Here is a 15,301-nt window from a genome sequence, read left to right as displayed (position 1 = left end):
TTATTATCGAGTGTGTGTCACAATCATAATACCCATAATCTTCATTATACTTTCCTGAGAATATGCGCATACACGCTATTGAAAGATAACATAACCAAATGTATGTTCTGTATGGACGCACCTGTTTTCCTGTTATTTGAATTATTATTAGTATTGTAAAAACGAATGAACAATTTATTACAGTTTTTATAACGAACAACAATAGATCATTCAGGTGGTCATGTGAATAACCGAAATTAGCAGTTAAAGCTGATTGAATTCGCAATATTCGACGGAAGGGAAATTTTCATTACTTCAAATTTGTGAAAAATTTTACATGCATGTGATACCTATTACTCATAAGGGAGACATTTCATTAAACACTACATTCGATGTTTATAATCGCAATACTTATATGCATTTTTTTTTAATATTATAAGCTTTTTGTACATACCAAACACTTTTTTATCTGAAAGCTGTAAAGAAGCGATGATTGTGTAAATTTTGTGTTTCTCAAAATTTATTATTAAAACTATTCATTATTAGCTTAACTTGGTCCAAAGTCAAACTAAGTACCTTCTTTGTACAAAAATTAATGGTTAGTTTATTTTTCTTATTGTTATAATTTCATGAATACAGTGAATGAATACTTTTAAATTTCGAGTCATTGAGTTAACTATGTTGTCTCGTAAATAAAGAACACAGAAAACTTTATAGAGCCGGGTCACGTTAAAAACAACATGTGAGTCATCCAAATCTGACGATTAGAAGCACAGGTCGTTTTCGGCTTAAAAGCAAAAACAAACTAATTCAACGCAAAATCTTGTGAAGGGATCCCCTATATACGGATAATGTTCCCTATACAAGCATATTTTCTGCACTGCCGCATAATTTTAAAGTCGAATTAATTGGCAACAAATGAACAAGTAAGAAGTTGTAGTAAAATTATGAGCATTTCTCAAAAATAGAATTTTTAGATTTGCTACATTTTCAAAACTACTTTCCAACATTGTTAATTTTATTAACAAAAAAAATGCTTCATTATCTTAAAAAACACATGGTTTTCTTGATCGCTTGTCTTTAAATTAAAACGTATGCCTTCTCTGAAATATCACGTCTAATACTGCTTTCTAAAATCACGCCATATAAAAGTTTTTAACAAAATTACTATTAATTGCGGTTAATTTTGTAAACCTAATATTTGAAATAGACACAGAAAAAACAATCTCGTTGCGACTTTAACAACTATCACATGAAACGTCCCTTCTAACTTTACTTTTCTTGTTTACTTGCTTTTTGTTGCTTCCTGGAGAAATAATCTCTACATTAACAGTTCTTTTACGAACATTATTTGCGACAGAACGTAAACGATGTATAGGATGAATTCCGGGAAGAATTTCCTAACAATTTTTGCAACGGATTACGACGATGTGCGATAAAGTTCTGAGAAACTTCGCCTTAAAAAAATAGGAAGTGACAGGTCCAAAGATAAGAGAACCCTAGAAAATATTAGAAATTTTATACAAGTAAAACAGGGCGGACACGTACAACATCCGTACGACATTTAGCGCAGCAAATGAAATTACTCAATGGGATTCGTCAAGTAATACTTAATAGAGCATCGAAAATCCATTCGCTCCCCTGCATCCTCAGGAAATTGGTGTTTGGACTGCAATTCGTCAACGACCGATAGTTCTTTGAACGTAATCATGGCAATAATAATCATGTAATTAACTGCTTTATTCACTGCTACATATCAGTAAGAAATTTTGCCAGATTTTATACGACAACTTCACGACGATCAAATGGAAGTGGGTTATTTTCAACACAGTGCTTTCGGCTAGGACCACAGTACCAATGTTATGGAATATTTTTGACAACGGGATCATTAGTCGAAATATAAAGAATATCTGGCTTCCGAGATTTTTAGGTCATAATCCTGTAGACTCTTTTTTGTACCCTACTGCAAACAGTGTTTATGTCCGATTGCTCTATAAACGTTATTTTATTTTATAATTTAGCGACCGTAATGTGGTACTTTATGGTACTAGTACAATAAAGAACTTTTTTTTACACTTATTTTTATTAAAGTTTTCATGAACACAATTAAACTTACAAACTAAAAATCTAGGCACGTTCGCAATGTTTAATATTTACAACATAACTACTACCAGAAAACATATACTGGATATTTTCCTTGTCGTATTTCACTGCTTTTGCTTCTATTACTGCTTATGCTTCTCCACAACTGAACATATCTTCAGCAACATCTTTTTCCGAAAGATTTTTACCTAGGATTTTTTCCGCAAAGTTAATTTTAGCAGTTTCACAGTCCGCTACAGTTGATGAACGCCAGCCCCCATGTCTTTTTATATCCTCCATGTTGGATCCGACAGTTGCTAAAATTGTGGCTGAACTTCGCCTGAAGCAATGGCCTGTATATGAAGAAGCATTTTCTAGACTCAAATATTTGGCCACCACAGTTGGCACATTACCAATCTTGTGAGTTCCGACGGCTTGCACAGTACACTTCTCTTTAACATAATTGATAAAAAATCTCTGATGTGGTGTTTTGATAGGTCGAAGTGCCATATAAGCTCGAACAAGTTCAACTAGTTTAATGTTTTCCATACTTCCAGGTACTATAACAAAATGACGATCTATTTTGGTTATCGTGTCTTGAAGGTTGACTAAAATGTGCCTTTTCCAATCTTTGACACATGTTCTCAATAATATGACTAATTCTTAACATCTGCATGCACCTGCCACACCAAATATGATGACAACCTGTAAAACCAATTATGCTTTTAGTACATTCAAACATAATTAATGTTTCCTACCTTGGTTAGTAAATGTATCTTACTGTCAGCTTCAATAAAAAATTCTTCGATTTGACTCTTCGTGAGTGTAAGGGATTTTTTAGGTGTATACCCTTCACCTTTCCGCTTCAGAAATACAATGACACATGGGAACTTACTGATGTCAACTCCTTCACGTAAATTTATGGTTGATCTTAGCATGGAATACTTGCTCCATGATGAACTTTTATACGAGGAAAGCTCTGTAGTGAAATACGCCAAAATACTCTCTTTCGACGTTGATTCGACGTTCTTTTTAGAGCACCATTTCCGATAAAGGTTGTAAGTTTCTTCGTATAAATTTCTTGATTTTGATGGTAGTAAAGACTCTTTAACACTCCTAGCAATCTCTGTTATCTCACTTTCCGTTTGGTTAGATGTACTTGCTTACATTTTTCAACTTTAAACGCAAACAGCACAAATCTAAATAATTTTCACTTGTGTAAACAGACAATGGGCTACTGTAGTAATAATGAAAAAGTAGACTAGATTTTCAGAAATTTATTTTGCGATTGGTTTTCCCTAATTTTTATTTTTTAAAGTTATAATAATTGTTGCAATCAGACATAAAGCCTTGTATGTAACGTATACATAAACCGGCTTTATTGACGCGCCTTTTTTATCGACTCGGTCACTACGCTCCCTCGTCTACTAAAATCGGCTTGTCCATAAAGACCTGCTGGTTTATGTAGTTGTTACATAAATAGCTATTATCGAACACCTATCAACAATTTGGAGGAATTAAGATTGAGAATAACAGACGAAATTAACGACATTAAAATTAATACATGTTGAGGCATGTGGTCGATGAAGTTAAAGGACGAGCTTATTTTTATGTTTACAACAAAGTGGGCAACATTTTCAACATTTTTACTTTTTCATTTATCAGTGTGGTTTAATCACCGACATAGATCTAAGTACAAAATCCTTTCCAAAGATGACTCGGTAGCAAGTAACAAGAAATGGTAATTACCTAAACACTGCAGTAAATACGGAAAGAATATCGTCTCACTGGCATTGTTATTCCTGACACATAGTTGAATATACACATATTAGAATATAATTTCAAATTACTTGTAGTTGAAGGTGAGGGCAAAATTTCAGTTTATCTATTATTTGTATCAACTCTAGGCATAGTACCAAATGTTTCGAAGAGAATCCAGTTTTTTTTTTACTTAAACGAATCATGACTGCGTTTATTACTTTAAAAGTAGTTATATTAGGTACATGTCATAACCTCCTTAAGTTTTTCGAACAGTCTGATCACGTTGATCAGGAGTTTGGTTCCAAACAGATAGATTACAGTATTGTATGTCAGTTACGAATTGATGCATTTCATTTGAACAATTAACACATATACCTACATAAACGTCGATACATTTTTCAGCAAAGGTATTTTGAAGAAACACACATTTCATCTTACGAGAACACATTTTTCGTATACAAAATTTACAAATATATTTTTCACAGTGTCTCTGTGTGCCGGGTACGGACGATGGAATAATTTATACACGTTTTCTGTATCTTTTTTATTTTTTATTTTTTTTAGACGACCCGATTAATTGATAATAATTTATCTAATAATTTGTTCTTAAAATCATACCTAAGTACTAAAAATAGTCTAAATATACTGATAACAGCGTCTTAAGCTTTTTTTTTATAATACATTTTCTTAATTTGCAAGTAAAGACCACTGATTATAACTACGTCCTAAATATTGTTTATTACGACACAATGACTAAGCTGCACGTCATTAGATAACATGTGCGGCTATGAACAATCGATTCTAAAAAGCGATAAATCATCCAGGTAAACTTCTATTATCAAATTTTTCATTCCTTTGGAATTCAAAATATCTTACGTCTTATTAGTCATCTGGCACCTATTTATTATGAAATTTTATTTAATCAGCAGTATAGTGAAACGTGAAATACAAAATAAAAAGTTCTTTATAAATGCTAAGTTGGGAAGTTAACCTTTGAATTTATTGTATATGTTGAAAACAATGTTCCATTTTATCCAACATACATATGAAAAGAAAAAATATATTTACCTACAACAACAGTAGAATTATTTAGGTGTAGCGATATATCAACGAAAATAATGAGTAAGTTTTGTTTTTTAAATGAAAATAAACAAAAGTATAAATATAACTAAACACTTTTATTTATACAGGATTAGTCACGAGAAAATTATTTCTGGAAATTATTTTTAAGCAACCCAAAATACTAATACCCCGTATCACTTGATACTATCTGAATTTAAAATGAAATGCTTAATCCATGATTGCTTTGACTTTGGCAGTGTCCATTTACTCCGCTCTGCAACCCCATTGGCAGTGCCGAAACCAAAGAATATTTAGGTATAGGCGAAACTTGCGTTAGGCGCCCCTCCTCTACACATGAAAATGCAATTTTACCGAACAGCTTTATTTATATTTTTTAATAAGTACGCAAAACAGATACTATGATAAAATTTAAAAAAAGAAAAAAAATCGAGATTATACATATAGGTATATAATATGTATAAATATTGTGTAAGTTCAAAATAAAATCAACATTATAAACCTGTCGCACCGGTTACATGTTTCTGAGTTTTCGTTCAAAATAAAAAAAGATGAATATGACATAACCCTTGGTATAGTTTTGGAAATTTTATTCTACCCTATTAAATTTTATTATCGATAACGAGACGGACAGTAGTACAATGGTAAGAAATATTTATGGCTTTCACCAGTTCACTCGAATTTGTCTGAGAACATTTGCCACGTAGTTGTACTCATAAAATAATGGTCATTTCTGTTCAAGAGTAACGATGGTCCCTGCCCGGACTTGGATTATTCTGGTTTCTAACATCTGGGGATTATCGGCACGCGACAACTTAAGTTGTAAATGTCTCCTGCTATTGTACTACTGTCCATCTCGTTATTGCCAATAAAATTTTATAGGGTACAATGAAATTTCCAAAACTATACAACATAATTTTTGGACGAATTTGGCGCCCCTTGTCGTTGGCGCCCCTAGGCAAGGGCCTACTCGGCCTATAGCTAGTTTCGGCACTGCCCACTGGATCGACGTACCTCTCTCAATCTGCGCTCTTCTGAAGCCTAAGTACTCTAGCAATATTTTTCCCCGCTAATAGGCATGTGTTAGTTCGCCATCTCTGCGTCAACTAGAGCCTCTTCGAGCACCCATTTACAAAAACGCCGTAGCATCCTCCCAACATGCCAACATTTTCAATAGTTGTTGCAATAGTTAAATGATTTAATTACTCTTTCAAGTTTACGTTGTATCCTTTGAATCAAATATCGTAGACGTAATTTTGAGAAATAGTTATCTCATAACTAGTCCGTATCATTGCAAAAGATCAAGAGGTACTCCAAGCAAGCCCTAACAAATTTATTAGCGGCGCCAGCGTAGTCTATCTCCGAGTGGCTACGGTATGACCATGGATACTCGCGTAACCTCCTTTCCGGAGTTGTCAAAATGACGCTGTCAAAAGTGCCAAAGTCAAAGCAATCATGGATTACGCCTTTCATTTAAAATTCAGTCAGTATCAAGTGGTACACGTTATTAGTATTTTGGGTTGCGTAAAAATAATTTTCAGAAATAATTTTCTCGTGACTAACCCTGTATACTTCGTCAAATGATTAATTATGTCAGTAAACATACGTGTTTATATAATTAATATATGTGTATTTGCCACATAATAGTATATAATGTAACAAGTTTCATCAACCTCTCTTTAGACTTTATTTATGTATAAGCGGAGCGAGTGTTTAAAAAACGACTGTCTAGGGAAGTTTATAAACGCGTTACATAATACGATTTTTCTACGACTTCAAATTAAAATCATAATAATTATCGGAATTCTGAAACTTAATACGTTACAAAACATGATATACTAACATGGTGAACATCATCAAATTTTTGTTAAACTGTTACTTTTATTTAATAATACATCAATAATGAAAAAATCAAACACATCATTAACACAATTTAGCTTTCAACGACTCTGGTGCTGGGCCACCCCCGATGTCAATTAAGGACAGTAAATATCACTAATATCAGACCCAGAATCTATCAGAATCATTTTGATTTGATCGGCAGCAAATTACTCGTTCCCCCCTCAGTCGCATCTGACAATTCAGGCGCAGTACAATGTTCCATTTTATCCAACATACATATTAAGTATTTTTGGTCTACGTTTACGTAAACCCGTGACGTAAACGTATAAATAAGTTCAAAATATGACACAAAATATATCATTAAATTTAAATACAAAAACAAGGAAAGCAATATCCGAAAAAAGAGTATAGCATCACAAAGAGAGAAATGTTTTATTCGCAAAGTTTTTGCAAAGTATTATAATTTATTGGTTTGAATTTATACTATAAACATTTGTTTATACTCCCGTTTGTAAAATGACATTTTACTTATCATTTTGACGGTTTAGGTTTTAAATACGGACATGAGTCGTGACTAAAATCACGTAAGTCGCAGGCTGAAATTAGCCATGTTGTTTTCAGTCAGGCACTTCTTTCAAATTGACATAACAATTCGTACATTTTGACGTTTTGATTTCTGTTGGATATGTTTTAAAGAGGAATATAGTACCGAGTGCGCAAAACAATTCTGATAGATTATGGGGCTGATATTTACTGCCCTTAAACGACATGAGACATGAGTAGTTGCAGGCTAAATTCTGTTAATGGTACGTTTAGTCTTTAAGAATAATTAATGATGAACTGTGTATTGTTAAGTAGAAGTAATAGTTTAACAAAACCTTTATGATGTTCACGATGTTAGTATTTCACTTTTTGTACTCGTAGTGTAATAAATTTCAGAGTTTTGATAACTATGATTTTAATTTAAAGTCGGAACTTCCCTAGATACTTATTTTTTAAACACTTGCTCCGCCCGTGACTAAAAAGGCGTTTATGAAACTTGTTACATATTATACTATTTACAGATGGGAGTAGAAAAAGAATTTAATTTATAATGTTTTTGTCCAATAATGAATGAACTCAATTTATCAATACAAGAAATGTAAATAACAACATCAGTGAGAAGATGAGATAGAAATTTCACCTTAATTCAATTTTAAGGGGAAAAATACACTTTTTTTTGTTTTATCGCTTTTTTATTAGGTAGTTAATTGTAATTAACTAATTAATTAACATATTCTATGAAAAAGAGCAGAAAAATAACAAATGTTTTTTGCTGATGCCTGACATGATATTGTTACGAAATAAACCCATACGCCGCCCCGGTACGACGTCTATAGTTTTCTCGGGGGCTTTCTAGTATGTACGGCGATGATGGAGCTTGGAAGCGAAAGTCGCGATGGCTACTCCCGAAAAGCCCCTACCACAATGTCTAGAAGGGAAGTCCGGGTTTAAATAGAGGCCACCTTCGGGAACGAGTCTCAGTCAACGAGTCGAGTCCAGTAAATGAGAGAATGAATCTAGTCAAATCCATTCCAGTCGTGTCAGAATTATTCTGTACATAATCGCTGTATAACGTGTAAATTAGTATAACTAGGAAATAAATTGTTGAGTTTTACCTAACCCGATTTTAAATCACCGATCAATGTAACAAAATATTTCGTTGTACTACGTAAAGTTGAAAGAGCTATCTAAAGAACTCGCAAAGAAATATAAGATTTGCTAGAAAAATCGATCTAATTATTCAAAAAATCTTACAATTAATGAGATCCGAGAAAAATAAACACTATGGAAAAAGGCTGATGAAAAATGTAAAGAAATGGGGGTTTATACATATACAGTACACACACAAAGTCAAAACAGATATAACATTTATTTTTAACAATTAGTCAAATTGCTATACATTGTCATATAATTTTTAATAAAGAACAAAATATATAAACAATACTTAATCAATATGAACACTATTTAAATCTCAACAATGTAGTCATTATTGTTTCTCAATGTTATCCAATACAAAATAGCACTGACGAATCATTTCTATAGCAGTCTACTGTGTCTACTAAATATAAAATGGCAGCAATTATCCCAAAGGACTGTAAAAAATTGTATAAGTTAAAAATTAATAAATATTTTTATTGCAAGAAAGTTATAGATAAGGAAATATTAACTTACCCCTCCAGCCATGTGTCTGTCGTTATAATGTTTGGACAATAATACTGCCGACACTATTAATAAGTAAATAAAAATAAGAATATTAAAATATAATTGAAAAGCTATAAATCCCTGTAAAGGTCTTCCCGCTTTTGTGACATGAAGAATTAAAATTAAAAATGATATAATCAATCCTACGGCTGTTCCAACGACGTAGGCGTTGGTTAAGTCTGATGACCATCCATCAATTGCTATTAAAATCAGGCCAATGAAGCATATGACCTAAAAATGAAATACATTATTACAATAACTATAGAAAATGTAACATCTATAAATAGTTGAAGAAAAGTGAAATTCTGACACTAAAACGCTTTGTGAATACCTGACCTAATACACATTTAAACTGAACAGTTCTAAACTGAAATTGTTTCCTTTTTTTTGCTATTTATAGGTACATGTCATTATCACTATTTGGAAATTATATTATGTTCCATGTAATTTTAATTAGTATTTAAACTAACACAACATATGTTTTTTTTATTGCCAGCACTTTCGTTTTTCTATGTATTATGTACAACTTTTTTTTTATTTTCATCTATTGCAGAAACTAAATGATATTTAGATCTTTTATATAAACAATGATAAAATAAATTAATTTACAACCAAAATATTACACAATTAACAAGTTAGTGTTGAATTGTGTACATACTGCAAACTTTATAATCATATATTAATTTTAGGGTAACATTAAAAACTAACCTATGAATAGCATTACGGAATTATGGAATTTTTGTTATTAAAATAAATTTTTACTGCGCACACACAACCGCCAAATTGCTGGTAACAAATATATTTGAATACAATTTCATATTTTTTGTGAAATAAAAAAGATACATGTTTCGATACCTACGAAAATTTGTTTATATTTATTTAGAAATGTATTTTACCTATTCATAAGCAAAACTCATCGTAATTCGAAACCAAAAACTATAAAATATTTTTTAGTACTTACAGATTCACAGATTTTGATTATTCCCTGTGTTGTCTTAATGTGACCTGTTCCATAAGTAACTGTCTAAAAAAATGTTCAGTTAGACACCATTTAATGAAGGCATAAAGATATTACCGTCATTTTCTTCCGTTATGAACGTACATATACACCTCACTTTACTGTTGGTTCGTTATCACATTTTCGTCACCTTGATTATCTTATCAGACTGTATTTCGTTTCCCTAGAAAATACAAACCGGGTAATTTAAACATAAGCGTGTACTGTTACGCTTCCGATGTACTTAGATCACTTACAAGCACTATAAACAAACATGTTTTTACATTTTTTTACAACGGTGGTGGTACACATGTGTTCCAATTAAGTAACTATTTAACTCTAGTGACGACATAGTGTTTACTGCTGGCTCCAGGCCAGCTTTCAGTATATGGCAGACTAATATATTTAAAGATTTTATTATACGGTTCTAATATTTTTAGTTCATCACAGAACCTTAGAAAGTTCTGACTATTAGTACAAATTTGAAAGAAGTTTTAAAAAACACGGAACGTCCATGTTTTAAAATGACTTAGTAAAAATACCAAGATTAAAAATTATTATGTGAAATACCATAAATGTGAATCATACAAAGGCTATTCATTTCTAATTAAAATGACTCTTGAAAGTTGTTCTGCTTAATTTCTTGTTATCAATAGCCGGTGGTGTGTAGTACTATTAAACTTGGATTAAATTTACAATAGTAAAACAACTGAATTTTTTTTATTACTTTTAAGTTATTTCACAAAAAGATGTTTTCTTCGTAATGTATATTTCAAATGAAGTTAATTATAAACAGTTATCAATCATATACTTATAAAATCACCTGTCAACCCGCTTTGTGGTATCGATATTATTGTGTGTGTAAACTACTCATAGAGCAAATGCCTACATCTACAAATCCAGCACTCATCTTGATCTTAAATTATGCATTGTCAATGTTCATTGCATATATAAAGAAAACTACAATTTAACATCAACATCGTATTTGAAATTTGGTAGTAAGTTCGAATTTCATGTTTATGGGATAGATACTAGTCCAGGTCAACCGATTCATTACCTTTACTAAGGAAAGGTTCAACAAGAATTTAAAATCATTAAAGATGTAGCCAGATGTACTCGTGGCTATTTTGAAATAGGATTATTAGATAAATTAATCGATAAGTTGAAATTTAAAAAAATGGTTGCTGAGTCATCGAATTTTCAAACAGAGAATGATCACATAATAAACGTAAACTGTTTCAAATTTGTTATGTCAATAATTGTAAATTTCTAGGCATTCGTGAAAGTCTAGAAATAATAACATGAATTCAGACTGCGGGTCCATTCCAAACTCGTCCTTCTGCGCCCTGTGGAGTCAGGGAGAGAGGACAGTGGGAGGAGTAGGATAAATAACGCAAATGTGGTTGGCGAAACTCGTCAACAATTTGTATAAATTATTGTGTATTTTCGGTATTATAGGTAATAAACGTTATCCTGTTAGAGTGCACCGAGAAAACGAAGAAGATTTTTGGTTAAAATTTTTCTATAGTAATTTTTTATTTTATTTCTAAATGTCGAATTAAAAATTAGATTTTGCGTAATTCCCAATGTAATTTTCCATAACTTTAAGGTTGTTTCTTAAAACAACCTAACAAAGTAACAGTAATACAGAATATCCACAATATCTGTTGACAGTGCGGCACACACCTATTTTATATTGTTCGATTTTCGTTCAATAATTTCGAAAAATAAACATGAACACCAACTGCAAGCAATATTCATAAAAGACATAAATTAATAATTGTTATCTAATTATTAGGAGCTTGTGGGACCACAAAAATAAGTCAGTAATAAAATTTTGCCATAAAATTGCAAATACAATTTTTTTTCACATTGAATTAATTCACAAAATAGAGATTAAATTTAGCGATAGTGAATAAGCTGTAGAGTAAATTCTGGTTGTTAATGACGGTTCATTAATTTTGTGTATGTACAGAAGAGTAACGTGAAAAGCATCAATATCTGCCCTACCATGCGAACAGATATCATGTAAATTATGATATAAATTTAGACCAAGAACTTGTTTCGTTTTTATTAACCTCACACGCGAAAACAGGGGTGTTCTATTTGCGACCCCTTTGTCTCTGTGTGTCTGTCAGTAGCACTGTGTAGCTTCCAAACGGATGAACCGATTTCAGTGAGGTTTGTTTTTGCTTGAAAGCTGATTTAATTGGGATGGATCTTAGCTATAGTTTGATGTTAATCACTTTACCCATTTTCAACTTTGAAGCCTTCTTTGTCTGTGTATTTGTCTATTTTATACGTTTTTTGTTTTTTTTATTTGAAAGCTGGTTTATTTGGGAAGGTTCTTACGAGGGTGGTTTGATGAAAAACTTGACTGGCATAATCTTCGAGAATATACAACTTCAAGGAGGCTTCCCCTAGATGATGTTTCTATACGTCAAATCATTCTGTTTTCGTTTAAGTATTATCTAAGTAGTGCCAGTGAGTATAGATCTTAAATACATAGTCACTGACTCTAGACTTCAAAAGAGGGGTGTTAGAACTTTAAGACCTTTGTATGTCTGTGTAGTTCCCAAACGGGTGAACTGATTTCACTGAGGTTTTTTTGTGTTTGAAAGCTGGTTTAATGGGCACGGTCTTTTTGAACAATTCATAGACTCATACAACGACAAACAATATCAATTACTTAAAGAGTGAATGTGTTAACGTCTACTCAGCTGTGGTGGTTTAAAGAAAGATTGTTTCAACTTTGGAGTTTTTACGAGCAAGCTTTCCTTTGATATAAATTTATAAGAACGGCAGTTTATGTTGTTTCTAAAATTAAATTCACATACCGGGAGACTATTAATGAGTGAAGCAATTTTTGGGTTGGCAATTCTGAATTATTGGCAGCAATGCATGTCAGCATGTCAGTTCGCATACAATTATTTTCACATGAGCACGCCTAAAAATCAATGAGAAGAAGGCAGCTTCTGAATTGGTGCCCAAAATTTGAATTTGACATCAGGTGTGCCATTTAAATACGTTGCTAACCTTACAAAAACAATCACAAACGGTAATAGTCAGTCGGTACTAAGCGAGAAGCTTTCGTTCTTTTATTTTCCGATTTTTTTGTTTCAAATGATTAGCTGGGACAAAAAAGTGTAAATGATAACTAAAACACAACCTTTTCTCTTTAAAACAAGCTTATTTTATTGATACATACAAAAAAATACATTAAGAAATTGTTGAACAAAAATAAATAAAAAAATAAATAATAAACGAATAATTTTAATGATTTATATGTTTCTTCCTGTGATAATGGCCAACAATTAAGATTAATTATTATTAACAGCTGCTCCTTGAAAATTTTATAAAACAATAAGCGTACTTAAAGTTGACAAATTGTTAAGATATCTACACGAAAATGGTCGACGTATAAATAATGTAGAGTTCTAAACACAGGTAAAAAATCATTAGGTAATTCGTTTTACCAGCTTATGCATTTAAATGTTAAATTGTAACTAACTCATGTCACATTATTGTCCACATTTTATAACTTGTTTAGGTACATAAACGGGTAGAACAGGCGCTCAGTTTAGCACACAATACAAAGCCTACAATAGAGACCACAGTAAAGTGAATTTTAAATCAACAAATATTTCTTAAATTGAATATTAGTTAAGGTCTGGCATGTTAGGCGTGGTCCAGGCGTACTTTGGAACCGGCGTAACTGCGATTTGATACTTCTGAAACGTATCAAAAAAGTAAACCATCGACGCAAGGTACCCAATCACCTGCAACAAAATTCACTAAAAACTGGGTATTTAGTATCAGTTCTCATAAACAGTACACTAACATCGTTGAAATAAATATCCAAAAACTTCATTTAGACCCAATGAATCACATAAAAGTTGTGATAAATATATATTTTTGTGATCTCATTTTTTAAGAATTCAACGAATGGTGTTATTATTTTGGTTTTTTTAATAGAAACTTACCCCCGCGATAATATATCCTCTTGTCCAAACAGTCATTATTACTGACGCAAAAATCGCTAGAAGTAAAGCAACAATCAAAACCGATACGCATTCGAACCAGTGCCACGCTAATTTCGATCTTCGTATGGTACCTTTCATGTGCAAAATCATAAAAACTGCTGTCTGAATGGCTGCTACAAATGTTACTCCGCAAAGTAAATTGGCGTGTAATGAGAAACCCATAAATGCCAAAAAGATGATGATTGTTATATTCAGTGCCTAAAACAGTGTTGAGTAATTACTATTCTCTATCTACATGATGAAATCATACCTCTTCAAGTATATTGAGACCACCTGGGTAACTCCATAAATAGGGTAAGCCTGTTGGTATCGGTTTTTGCTAAAATGTTGCACATTTATTTTAAAACTTCTATTTATATTAATATATATAATAATACGTACATCATTTGATTCCATTTTTGTTATTTGACGACAGGTTTACTTAATCACCGATATAATACATCAATATTATTTTATCTTATCTTATCTCTACATCATATGAAACAATATAGATGTCAGTATGGACCGCGCCTGCATGAGTCAGTTTTCAAAAGCTCTAATCAAACATCGACTTTATTTATAGATTTATGCAGAGTGTTTTTGAAATACACTATCAAAATAGATCAGGTAATTGGTGATGATAAATAAAACCAATTGACAAAAAATACTTTCTATAAAAGTTTTTTGGTTTTCGAGATAAAATTAATCGAATATTCGGTTAAAATTTCCAGTGCGCCATTGTATTAAAGGTAGTTCAAAATGCAATCCTGTTCACTTAGCAACAATACAAATTTTATTTGTCAGGGTACTATTGTCAATTTTGTGTCACTTGTACTAAAATGGTTTACACAAATGCTGAATTAACTGATATGTTCCTACTGTATGGAAGGGCCCTTGGAAACGCTCGTGAAGCACAACGTCTTTATAGGGAACCATTTCCTAGAGGAGATTTTTTTGAAGGAAATTTAAACTTTTTAAAGAAAATTTTACCTGAACTGTTGGAAAACGTAGAGCTAGACGTAAGAAGAATAATTTGGTATTAAAATGATGGCGCTCCCGCTCATTACACAGTCGAACAATTTTAGAAAAAATTATTGTTACAAGCATTCTGAAATGTTATTTTGTGCTGAATAACTATCTAATAAGACATTATGCCTACGTCGTCAAAAAAAATTTTTTTTGGAGATTGTTCATAGATAGTTCCAGTTAAATGTGTACTATTGCATAATGGGAATAAATATCTAGTACTGCCGACTGCACACTCCATATAAACTGCAGAAACATATGAGAATAT

General features: G+C 31.9%; 2 protein-coding genes across 3 annotated transcripts; both read right to left on the bottom strand.

The window, feature by feature from the left end:
* Nucleotides 1-8,637: 8,637 nt before the first annotated feature.
* LOC135146368 (uncharacterized) lies at nucleotides 8,638-10,344 on the bottom strand. Its single transcript, XM_064078543.1, has 5 exons — nucleotides 10,243-10,344; nucleotides 10,064-10,169; nucleotides 9,950-10,012; nucleotides 8,959-9,219; nucleotides 8,638-8,879 (listed from the first exon to the last, which is right to left on the bottom strand). Exons 2-5 carry the CDS (start codon nucleotides 10,067-10,069, stop codon nucleotides 8,790-8,792), a joined length of 420 nt encoding a protein of 139 aa, XP_063934613.1. The 5' UTR covers nucleotides 10,070-10,169; nucleotides 10,243-10,344; the 3' UTR covers nucleotides 8,638-8,789.
* Nucleotides 10,345-13,155: 2,811 nt separating this feature from the next.
* LOC135146353 (uncharacterized) lies at nucleotides 13,156-14,490 on the bottom strand. Of its 2 annotated transcripts, none has more exons than XM_064078530.1 (4): nucleotides 14,410-14,490; nucleotides 14,279-14,347; nucleotides 13,969-14,226; nucleotides 13,156-13,779 (listed from the first exon to the last, which is right to left on the bottom strand). In XM_064078530.1, exons 1-4 carry the CDS (start codon nucleotides 14,422-14,424, stop codon nucleotides 13,777-13,779), a joined length of 345 nt encoding a protein of 114 aa, XP_063934600.1. In that variant the 5' UTR covers nucleotides 14,425-14,490; the 3' UTR covers nucleotides 13,156-13,776. The 2 variants fall into 2 exon arrangements, with proteins under 2 accessions (XP_063934600.1, XP_063934592.1); XM_064078522.1 differs by having other exon boundaries at nucleotides 13,156-13,764.
* Nucleotides 14,491-15,301: the final 811 nt, after the last annotated feature.

The sequence above is a fragment of the Zophobas morio genome, unplaced genomic scaffold (assembly GCF_036711695.1).
Source record: "Zophobas morio isolate AGI-343-1 ecotype UQ-CSIRO unplaced genomic scaffold, CSIRO_AGI_Zmor_V1 ptg000005l, whole genome shotgun sequence".
NCBI classification, from domain to species: Eukaryota; Metazoa; Arthropoda; class Insecta; order Coleoptera; family Tenebrionidae; genus Zophobas; species Zophobas morio.
This window is presented reverse-complemented; position numbering and strand designations above follow the sequence as displayed.

Coding starts and splice junctions, on each gene's coding strand:
- LOC135146353 (XM_064078522.1), bottom strand. Junction 14,227..14,278: donor GTCTCAATATACTTGAAGAG/GTATGATTTCAT, acceptor ACACTGTTTTAG/GCACTGAATATAACAATCAT. Junction 13,765..13,968: donor GAGGATATATTATCGCGGGG/GTAAGTTTCTAT, acceptor ATTTTGTTGCAG/GTGATTGGGTACCTTGCGTC.
- LOC135146368 (XM_064078543.1), bottom strand. Junction 9,220..9,949: donor TAATCAAAATCTGTGAATCT/GTAAGTACTAAA, acceptor TTTCATTTTTAG/GTCATATGCTTCATTGGCCT. Junction 8,880..8,958: donor ACAGACACATGGCTGGAGGG/GTAAGTTAATAT, acceptor AATTTTTTACAG/TCCTTTGGGATAATTGCTGC.